The 11,403-nt window shown below is 49.9% G+C and overlaps 1 protein-coding gene across 1 annotated transcript; it reads right to left on the bottom strand.

The window, feature by feature from the left end:
• Nucleotides 1–744: 744 nt before the first annotated feature.
• Nucleotides 745–10,732, bottom strand: Nek2 (NIMA-related kinase 2). The gene is made up of 8 exons (XM_005374754.2): nucleotides 10,479–10,732; nucleotides 9,603–9,820; nucleotides 8,901–9,141; nucleotides 6,073–6,155; nucleotides 4,980–5,106; nucleotides 4,125–4,353; nucleotides 2,952–3,077; nucleotides 745–1,048 (listed from the first exon to the last, which is right to left on the bottom strand). Exons 1-8 carry the CDS (start codon nucleotides 10,572–10,574, stop codon nucleotides 822–824), a joined length of 1,347 nt encoding a protein of 448 aa, XP_005374811.1. The 5' UTR covers nucleotides 10,575–10,732; the 3' UTR covers nucleotides 745–821.
• Nucleotides 10,733–11,403: the final 671 nt, after the last annotated feature.

Raw genomic sequence — 11,403 nt, 5'->3', positions numbered from 1 at the left:
TCCAATTAAGACACCACAAATCAAGAGACAGAAAAACTTTTATTTAGTGGGAGAGAGGTGGGGAAATGACAGCCAGCTTAGACACCATTAAACAGAGTAACAAAGAATAAAAGAATACAGACAACACAGTGATGAATTCCCACCCCGGTCACAGATTTGCACTGCATTGGAGTATTTACAAACTAGACTTCGTGGAGTTAGTGACCAGTTTATACCCAATCTGGTTTCCTAAAGAAGTTCAAGAACATTTAAAACCCGAGACTCCGACTTTAAAGCTAGACACGACGGTTGCAAACACACCACTCAGTCATTTAAAACTTCCCAAGAAGAGCTGCTCCTGTGTGAATATTCTTCTCTAACATTATTTTTTCACCAACATTTAGAATGTTGAATCTCATACTCCTGCTAGTAACCACACTAGGGAGTAACAGCCCAACCATCTAGAAAGCATTATCCCTTCCATAAAATGTTCTTAAAAGAAGAAAAATTTTAAAGGTTGTAAAGGTAGACATCTGGTACAACAGTTGCTGAAAACAGCAAAAGTAATCCCAAAACATCAAGTTCACTATAAAGGCGAGACGCAGCAATCAGCGATGGAAAGCTACAGCAGTTAATACCCAACTCTAAAGGGTGGTAACAATGGATGCTGCACACCCGACGGTTCCCAGGCTCCCCCGCGGATCCCAGGCACCCCCGCGGCTCCCAGGCTCCCCCGCGGCTCCCAAGCACCCCCGCGGCTCCCAGGCGCCCCCGCGGCTCCCAGGCGCCCCCGCGGCTCCCAGGCTCCCCCGCGGCTCCCAGGCTCCCCCGCGGCTCCCAGGCTAGCGCATGCCCAGGATCTGCCTGCTCTTGAGCTGGTAGTTCTTCTCTAGGTCCGACAGCGCCTGTGCCCGCAGCTGCGCAGCATGAAGCCTCTTCTTCAGGTCCTTGCACTTGGACTTAGCAGTGAGCTGGCTCTCCGAGTTCTCGTTCCTCACTGTGTTCTCTTTGCTCTCCCGGCTGAAGTGAACCTTCTTCTTAATTGTTGAGGATGGTAGATCAAGAAGTTCTTTACGGAGAAAAAGAAAATGAGTTTTGAGTTGCATGGATAGTTCACCTCCTGTATCCTTTTTTTTTAATTTTAGTTTTTCTTCTTTTTATTGGCACATTTTAGGTACACATAATGATGTCATTCATCAGAGGGAGTTTGTACCTGGACGTGATATAACTATTTTTTCCCCATTCCCCTCATCTCCCTTCAGCCACTCTTCCACTCCTTATTTATGAAAGCTTTGTTTCCACTTTTTTTCCTTCCATTCTTTTTTCTTCCGTGTCCCTCCTTATCACACTTAGTAATCATACTTTTGGTTCCGATGTGGAATCTAGATGCCTGGGGTGGGGTGGGGTGGGGTGTGGAGCTGGCAGAAATCAGCCAGCCTTTCAGTCGGTACCACTGGAAACGTAACTGTAGAGTGGGCCAAGCACCGGGAAACATGCTTTATTCTTACAGTCAACTTTGCTCTTAAGGTTAAATGTACTGGGGACATCACCACAAGGTAAGGCTTCTGGAAATCAGTGCTATTTATCTCTATTTCTTTTTCTGTACGACTAGGGGTTGAACCTGGGGCCTTTGAACTGTGCTATATCCACAGCGCATTTTCTATCTTTTATTTTGAGACAGGGCCTTGCTAAGTCCACAGGTTGTCTAGGCTAGACTCAAATTTGGTGATTGTCCTGCCTCAGCTTCCCAGAATGCTGGGATTACAGGCACGCACCACTGCATCCCACTTTAGCTCTATTCTTGAAAATCAGTAGTATAAGGCACTTTACTTCCAGAAGGGCACAGAGCAGAGGCTCTTTTCCTGTGAGCACCTACTTAGTCCCTTGCTCGTAACACCGGAAACCTACTTTAAGCAGAGCCTATGCAATGCTGTGTGGGAGGGCGAGTCAGGTGAGAAGTGTGAACTGCCCCTGTCCCGTGGAAGGAGCCTGGCAGGTCCCAGTGCCGGAGCCTTTTCCTTTCTCCTCTGTGCTTGTTTAAAGGAGATGGCGAGCCCCGAGCCCGTGGAGGCAGGTGAGGAGCAGCAGGGTGGTCTGCATGGAGAATCCCAGGCCCTGCCTCAGGCTGCCGGCTTCTCCTTATGGCCTGCTTCACTTCGCTCCCCTCCCCTCAGAGCAGCCCAATGCAGTCTTCTCCAGCACAGGCACCTCTGTGCTGGTGAATCCCTGGGCACTTGTGAACCAGCACTGCCTACTGCCGGGCACTGTGACAGCGTTTGCAGCATCCCGTCCCGGGCGGGGTAAGGTTTCACCAAGCAGGCACAGGATGCCCTTGAAAAGGCCCCCGGAGACGCAGGGCTTGGCGCCCCAGGCGGGGAGGGGACATCGACCCTGAGATCGTCGCGCTGCCCGTTCCTCTCCTGTCCTGTGGCTCTGAAGTGCCCAGCCCCCCAGAACTCAGCCCTCTCACATGGACTGGATTCCTGTGGCTCGCTTTCATCGCTGGCCACAGTTCCAGCGGGATTCCTGGGCCGCCCGTGCTGCTCACGGAACAGCTGCGGCTGACCCAGCGGTCCTCTGCTCAGCCTCAGGGCGGGGGATGGGCTCCGGTGGGAAAAGTACCGCCACAGGGCCTTGCGGGAGTCTCTGGGGCTACACGCACACAACTCACACGGAAATGCGCTCTTCCCTGCCTGACTCATTGTCCTGATCGTAAGTCTGTTCTTCTTTATGCATGGTGGGTGGGACCTAACAAGGGTGAGGTGAATTTTCTAAGAACACAGAAGCTGGGCGCGGTGGCACACACCTGTCATCCCACACTCAGGAGGCTGGGGTGGGAGGCCTGCTGGGCGTTCAAGGCCAGCCTAGACTCTGCTGAGTAGAACAAGACCCTGTGTCAAAAACAGTGCCACACGGACGTCACTTTCTCACAGACCCTTAGCGCAGCCCCGCGACGCGCGCTGACCCCGTACCTGGAGTGCTGGCCAGGGACAGCAGCCTCTGCTCCCGCAGCAGCCCGCAGCTCTTCAGCAGCCCCTCGGCGCGGGCCAGCTTGTCCTCCGCCAGCCTCTCCCGCACACACAGCTCGCGCTCCTTCTCTGCAGAGAACAATGAACGGGCAGTGGGTGCTCTGTCACGGTGACCCTGTCCCTTCGCTCTCAGTCGGCCGTCATGCTGACTGCGGGTCAGGGCTCCTAGCGGTCACCTGCTCAACCTGACTGTGCGGGGGTTTCTTTGTTCATTCATTCATTCATTTATTTATTTATCTTTGTGTTTTTTGAGACCGGGTCTCACTCTAGCACAGGCTGGCCTTGAACTTCTGTGGACCTCCCTGCCTCAGCCTCCTGGGTGCTGGGATTACAGGCCTGCAGCACCACACCCTGCCACAGTGTTTCATTCGACCAACACACCGGGTGCTTTACAAACTCATTCAAACAGACAAACTTTACCTACTGTGGTTTTTGCTTTCTAGAAAAACAGTGAACGTCCACACCGGGCATAAGGCCACAGAAGCGAAGTCAGAGGAGTCGTAAGGGTGGTGGGACTGCCACTCTGCGCCCGCGCCGCTCAGCCCCCCGGTCTCTGAACACTGCGATGATGAAGAGCCAACACCATGCCAACGTGCAGCTCCGCGCTGGCGTTACGCACAAGCCTGGAAGAGCGTCGCCTGCTCCCCACGGCCCCGCCTGCGCACACCCCGCAGGACACCGACTCAGACCTGGCACCAGGCTGCAGCCTTTCAGGAGCGAAGCCCTGGCTTTTATGCTGGGAGGGAGGAAGCACATGTTTAACACCTTCCTGTGAACTGGCAACAAGTTACAGTCCCGCTGGGAAAGGAACGAGACGCTGTGCAATAGTCACGGCTGCTGTGTCGGGGCCACCACACTTCATGCCCAAGAAGGAATTCTAATGTGAAGTTGCCAGCAAGCCTGTCTACCATGTTTTGGTTTGGCGAGTGTTTACCAGAAGATTCTAGGCCAGGCACCGTGGTGCACACCTGTAATCCCAGCACTCAGGAGGCTGAGGCAGGAGGATCGCTGCAAGTTTAAGGCCAGCCTGAACTGCACTGAGAGACACTGTCTCAAAAAACCAAAACTGAAGAAGCTCGAAGGAGGACCTGCACACACAAGTGACCCAGGACTCACGCTCCAGCGTCTCCTCCCGCGCCTTGAGGGCCCGCTCTCGCTCCTGCAGCTGCAGCTCCTTCAGCCGCAGCTCGCTCAGCACGGGGCTGGGGTCCCCCGGCTTCTCGGGCTCTTCCACGCCTGCCACTCTGCGCCCACGCCGCTCAAGCTGTCCTCTCTGCTCCTCTGCAACCAAGTCTGCTATCAGAGGGTTCTCAAGGATTTCCTCGACGGAAGGCCGATGGTAGTCCTGGGAAACGGCACAAAACAGAAAATGTCCATCCTAAGGGACAGTCACTCTAAAGGGCAAGGATTTCCAGGGCAGAGGAAGGACTCCTCCACAGAGGCCATGGATATCTGCAAAAATAAGCTCACTGGTCCTCACCCCAGCCCTTTCTTGATTTTATTTTGAGACAGGGTCTCTTTTAATGTGAAGAGACCTAGTTGCCCAGGCTGCGTTCAAATTTGTGATCCTCCTGCCTCAGCTTCCCAGAATGCTGGGGTTACAAATATGTGCCACTGATTTTCCCTCTTTCTGCTCCTCCCTCTGGTCTCCAGTTGGAGCTAAAGGCAGGGTAATTAGGTCTTCTTTTCAGCCCCTCCCTCGCCACCTGCCACCCGAGGCACAAAGGGAAGGGAGGCTTGGGTGCCTGACCACAGCCATCTGTGAGGACGGCAGGGAGTGGAGGGGACATAAACAAGGGACAGAAGGTGGGGCGGCAGGACGTGCCACTTTCTCCATGTTAACAGAGTACTTTAGCTAAGGAAACAGAGCTCATGACTGTTCAGTCTCTACTGCTCTAGGAGACAGAATACTGCACATACTCCAAGACAGAACTGAGAGGAACAGACGGCAGAGGATCTCATGCCCTGTACCTTTAAATTTAACATCCTCGTAATAAGGTCATTCAGCTCGTCAGAGAAGCGGTAAGGGATCCGCCGGAATTTGCCTTCCCTGATCTTCCCAGCAAGTTCTTTTTGGTTGAAAGCTGTAAAGGGAGGCCTGGGGGGAAAGAAACAAAGAATTTTTAACATGTAAAAACGAACATATACAGGAGGACCTGAGCCTGAAGCCCCAGTTTCAGTTTATGCTTCCCCTTCTGGAATGTTCCTCCGTAGCTACGTTTCACAGTTTCCTGGCCCTGCTGCCTCTTGGCCAAGTCCGGCTCGAGGCTGAGCTCCCGGGGCACTGAGGGGCCAGCGGCTTCTCCTGTGACAACGATCAGGGTCTCCGGACACTGCTTCCTCCCAGTCCCGGGGAAGCCACCTTGCTACAGAACAGGAAGGGGCGCGGTGGAAGACAAAAGGGGAAGAACCAGGGCTCGTTCCTGCTCGGGCCCCTGTCCTTCCGCTGGCGTCACCGTCCCCATGTGCCCTCCGAACTCTCCCCTTGACCTCGGCATCACTGTAACAGGGCGAATCAGAGACCCTTCGACATGTCAGGCCCGGCCTCATGGGCTATGAGTTTAGCTCGTAAATAATTTGTTTTTTCAGCCTGTCCGACTACCTCAATTGAAAAGTTTTAGAATTCTTTCAGACTTTGAAGACACAGAATATGAGACGCTGCTCCCCAGAGTCGAAGTCCAAGCCTGAGAAAGAAGCCTAGGGTTGTGTTGGTCCCTGTATTCCCCACCCCTTTGTCTCTTACTATAAAAGACCTTGCACATCTGGACAGGAGAGATGTGATTTGAGGCAAATAAGGCCCTTCCATCTCCTCAGAGCTAGTTTTGAACAAAATCTTTTTGCTTTTTATTGGTTTTTTCTTTTTGAAGACTGGGTTTGACTATGTATTTTAGGCTGGCCTCAAACTTGTGGCAATCCTCCTGCCTCAGCCTCCCGAGTGCTGGGATTACAGCTGTATGCCACCATGCCCAGCTCCATTTTCCTTTTCACCAAAAATAAACGGCCTCCTTTGGTTTGGTCAGCGGCGAGCAGAAGGACCCAAGTGGCCAGTCACAGTCTTACTTACATCAGCGCACACAGTTCATACAGCAAACAACCCAGGGACCAGATGTCGGATTTCTCATTGTAGGACAGGCGATTCATTTGTTCCTAGATGGGGGAAAGGTGAGAAAGTAGGAGTTAAGTTTATTTTAAACTTATAAAGCATTAGAAAAAATTATACCTAAGATAAAAATGGAATCTCAAAGTTTAGTAATGTTTACTCAAGAAAAAGAGGGAAAAAATTTGTAACAAATCTAAATATTTTATATCCATAACAAAAATTTCAAACACAAAAGGCTAATTCTGTTTATACCACAATAACAAGAGATGGTAGTTTACTTTTATCTTCAAATTTTTATGGACAGGTAAGGATGTGACTCAGTGGTACAGCGCTTGCCCAGCATGTGTGAGGGGCCTGGGGTCAATGCCTAGTGCTGAAGAAAAAATACACACATACATGTAAATACAATTGGAAAAAGGCCATGGTTTCATTTCAATATACTTATCATACATAAACTCATCCCCTTATTTTTCATTCACAAATGAAAATGTTGAATGCAGGCTAGATACTGACAATTCAGATGTAAATATGAGAGAGCTCTACCCTCAGGACATTCATAATCTAGAAACTCCATTTCGTTTTATTAGATATTTTATTCCGCTAGGTTGCCCAAACTGACCTCAAACTCCTGGGCCCAAGTAATCTTCTTGCCTCAGCCTCCTGAGTAGCTAGGACTACAAGAGCATGCCACCAAATTCAACTAAAAACTTTTGTTTTTGAGACAGTCTCACTATGTAGTTCAAGCCAGCCTTGAACTGGCATCAATCCTCCTGCCTCTGCCTCCCAAGTGTTGGGGTTACAGGCATGTGTTATCACATCCAGTTCATAAAAACTATTTTAAAGGGACAAGAGAAAACGCCAGAATAACCAAAATATGTATCCAGCCCACATATAAATGGATACAAACAGAAACGCCTAGTTGAATTATGCGTGTCTACTTTTCAGTCTACTGTATAAACCTTGGCAGTAGCTGGTATGCTCACTACCTGTGTGAACTGTTTGCCTTTTCCCACACCTGCAGTAACTCGGTACCAGAGCACTTATTCTTCACGGAGGGCCGGCAAGTACCAAACCCCCGGGGAGTGAGCTTAGCAGTTCCGAGCCCAGCAGGTGCGTGTGACGTCGCTCCTTGACAATCAGTACGCAGGAGAACTGAACTTACTAATTACAAGAGCAGGAGGGAAAAGGAACAAAGCCTTGCACAGATTTCTAATTTTCCCAGAACCACATACACATAATTTCCCTTCATGTTAAAGGCTGTCTAACTGGAATTTGATACCGTAGAAAATGACATTGCTCTGGACATATCTAATCTTAGTCAAAAATAAATTGTAAATTTATAAAGTTTTATACTGTAGTCCAATCTGTTATCATACTTTATAAAGATGTGAGAAGCCCTAGAAATGTTTGTGAACTACTAAAGAAATTAATAAACCGGGTGGGTGGCACAAGCCTGTAATCCCAGCACTCAAGGAACGGGGGCTGAGGCAGGAGGATTCCCAGTCTGAGCCCATCCTGAGCAACTTAGCAAGACCATCACAAAATAAAAGTGTTTTTAAAAGGGCTACCGCACAAACAAAAACCAAAATAATCTATATCTTGCCAGAAGTCACGGAATAACACATCGGTGCTGTCTGTCCCTTATAGATTCTTCCTTCTAAAGCCACCAGACGATACCTAATAACAGCCAGACCATCAGACCTTTCACCTCAGTAATTTCATTCTGTGATCAATACTCCAAGGAAATAACCCAAGAGGAAGAAAGACTATCCAGATATACACCACAGGTCACAGAGAAATTTCAGAAACAAATATCCAGCCATAGAGGCAGTGGATAAGTAGAGTGGGTGCATTTCAGGAAAAGGCAACAGAAAGCAAAGAACATGTACTAGAGTTAACACTGTAAAAACGTGTCATCCGGGGAGGGAGCCTCCTGAGTTCAATCTCCAAGCACATGAGTCTAGAGGAAAAAATATTAAATGTAGGATCCAAAAAAAGAAAAAATGAGGGCAGGGATAAAGTGGAGTCTAAAATTCACTGGATTTGATGGGTGTGATGGTGCACACCTGTAACCTAAGAACCTGGGAGACAGAGGCAGGAGGATCTCTCAAGTTCAAGGCCAGCCTAAACTACATAGCAAGATCCTGTCTCAAAAGATCAATAAATAAATACACTAAGTTGCCAAATAGCCCAGGCTGAGTTTAAATTTGCACTCCTCCTGCCTCAGCCTACAAAGAGTGCTGGATTCTAGGGGTGCACACCACCCCCACAAGACTGCATTTTAACCGCTTACCAGTCCAATTATTTAAATACAGGATGACCAAAAATTTCATATTTTTTCATTAATTTTTATAATATAACAGGAAATATAAACAATGTTATCAAATTTATTTAATATAAGAATCTACTGATTGAAATGACACCAGCCCAAGCAACACTCAAGGTAAACTGTTAAGTGGTTAAACAGACACTCCAAGTGAGTGTGATACTGGTGTGTCTAAGGCAGACTTGGGAAACTGCTGCAACTGAAGCACAGGCAAAAGCCATTTTATCTCTGTAATTCCAGAGTTTACTACATGGTAGTCAGTCAACAAAAGCTTGAGCTGAGTTAGTGACACCGAGGAATTTAATGATCAGTGGCCCACTTGGAAAGTACAAACTTAAAATGAAACAGTACTCTTACTTCTTGACTACTGCATTTACTAACCAACAAGCCAAAAAAATTCAATTTCCTTGCATTGGAATGCTTCGCATTAAAAGGCTGTGAAGTACCTAAATTCTGAGACACTTACTGGAGACATGTAGTACGGTGTGCCCACAAATGTTTTTGCAAAGCTCGTGTCCTGGTTTAATATTCTCGCTAGCCCGAAGTCTCCGAGCTTGACATTATGCTTGCCGTCCAAGAAAACGTTGGCTGGTTTCAGATCTCGATGAAGCACCGTGTGACCGCCATCACTTCGCCTGTGACATTCTTTCAGGGCCAGGGTCAGCTGCGTCATCACTCGAAGAACGAACTCTTCCTCTAAGTATTGTCTGAAACCAGAGCAGTTGCACGGCATAAAACTTCCAAGTAAAATCACTGGGAATGTGGGAGAGGTGAATTACGTAGCTTTCAGAAGTGCTCAAATAGAGAAATAAATTATATTGATACGAAATCTGGGTACTGACTTACCAGTGATTTTTCTAAATGCTACTGACCCACTGAACAAATGCAAGCACACACTTCCAGTCACTGAGAATTCATCCCTGATCGTGACACAAGACGCTTATCAGGACCAACAGGACAGCCATTTTCAGCTTACATTTAAAAGACTGCCTGCCTACCTGTAATCCCAACACTCAGAAGGCTGAGGCAGGAGGATCGCTTCGAGTTTGATGCCCGCCCGGGCTACATAATGAGTTTAAGTCCAGCCTAAACTACACAGGGAGACCTTGTCTCAATAAATAAATAAATATTAAGTAATTAATTAAATTAAATAAAAGATTGCCTTTACCTTTCCCTGGTTCCCTTTGTGATCACACTAGCCAGGTCCCCTCCTTCACAGTATTCCATCACGATGTACAGGGTTGTGTTTGTTCGGTCAATAATTCGATCGTAGTAACGGACGATGTTCGGATGTTTCAATTCACGGAGCAGATTCACTTCAGAAACAAGCATCTGTTTTTCGGCCTCTGTCATGGATCCATAGTCAAGTTCTTTCCAAACCAGTATCTGAAATAGGAGCACTTCGAGGTATGAATGAACTGGGGACGCTCAAAAAGGAAGAAGGAAAGTTTACAAAGTCACCTCCCTTTTAAATACACCCTACTAAGCGAGGTCACGACCTGGTGACTTAGTTCAATAAGCGCAAAGAGCCCGAGTTGACCGCCTCACCCCTCCTCCAAGTTTCAAGCGGGGGAAGAGGGGTGCGGCACAGCGGACCTCCCTAGCTCCTACTCTGCCGCTTTACGGGAAAGCGGCGAAAGGGCAGTTTAGCCAAAGCCCAGGGAGAGCCGCTCAAAGTCCCGCGCGGCGCCCGGGGGCGGGAGCTCAGGCAAGACCTCGCCAGCAGCCTGCAGCTCCCTCTCCACGGCTCCTTCCGCACCCGGGGGTCAGGCGTCGCCGGCCCCTGCTCTCGGGGCTGCTCGGCGTTCTCTAACGACAGCTCCGGGGCCTGCGATCTGTCACCAGCTGTCACCTGAGCAATACACGCGGGGGCGATGGAGCAAACGGGAGAGAAACAAATACATGCCGGACGCCGACCAAGCGGGGACGCCTGCGACTTCGGGCGCCCACGCCACCGGCCTGGGGTGCCCTCGCAGGCCCAGGGCGCTGGATCCGGCTGAGGCCGCCTCGGCGCGGGCGGGGACCGGGGCGGGGCCGCGCTCACCTTGCCGTCGCTCCTCCTCCGGATCTTCTGGCAGCGGCCGTACGAGCCCGTGCCGATGGTGTACAGCACTTCGTAGTCCTCCACTCGGGAAGGCATGGCGGGGCCGCGCCGCACGCACGGAGCCGCAGCCGCCCTCGCTCGGCCGCCGCACAGCGCCGCACTGCCCCGGCCTCAGCCACGTTTAACCGCCGCGGGCTCTATCCTGGCGATCCATTGGCCGCCTGCGAAGCCGCCCTGCGTCTCTGATTGGCTAAGAAAAACACAACACCCTGGGCATCCTGGGAAAAGCGTGTCGCTAGGCAACCTCGTAGGCGTCAGGCAGCGCAGAAGCTCAACCTCTAGGGAGCAAAGGGCGAAGCTAAACTAACAGTTGCGCGGGGAAGAAAGCCCTAGGGGACGGGTTTTAGCAATTATATCCCTACGTTGAGGTCGCCAAAGTGTCTGAGGTCCAGGGATCTGCCTTAAGACTCCTTAGTTACCCGAACCTGGGCTGGGCCTCGTGGAAGACTGGCGGAGCCCAGGAAGAGGACACCGTGAGTCTCCCGGAAGTACGCATGCGTGCCTACTGTGCGCTCTTAAGCGCTTTGGAGTACGTTATCTTACCTGTTCACCAACACGGACCTATACAGCAGGACCTATACAGCAGGAAGTAATGTTATTGTTATTTCCCACGAGGAAATGGAAGCACAGAAAATTTGTTTAGGTCCCACAGCCAAGAACAGGCTTGATGCAAAGGTAGTGGATCCTCATATCAGTGACTTAAGTTTAGACATGACGTTAGGGCACAGTCATCAGAAACTGTGTTTCTGAACACCAAACTTAGAGGCCTGTTCAAAATACAAAGGAAGTGTGCAACAACCCGGGATGGAATATGGAAGGCCCTGACTTTGAGAACATTCAGGAGAAACGGTGGCCGTAAGACAGG

Source organism: Chinchilla lanigera, unplaced genomic scaffold (assembly GCF_000276665.1).
Source record: "Chinchilla lanigera isolate Chin_1 unplaced genomic scaffold, ChiLan1.0 scaffold00005, whole genome shotgun sequence".
In the NCBI taxonomy this organism is placed as follows: Eukaryota; Metazoa; Chordata; class Mammalia; order Rodentia; family Chinchillidae; genus Chinchilla; species Chinchilla lanigera.
Note: the sequence above shows the minus strand (reverse complement) of the source record. Positions and strands in the feature narration are given on the sequence as shown.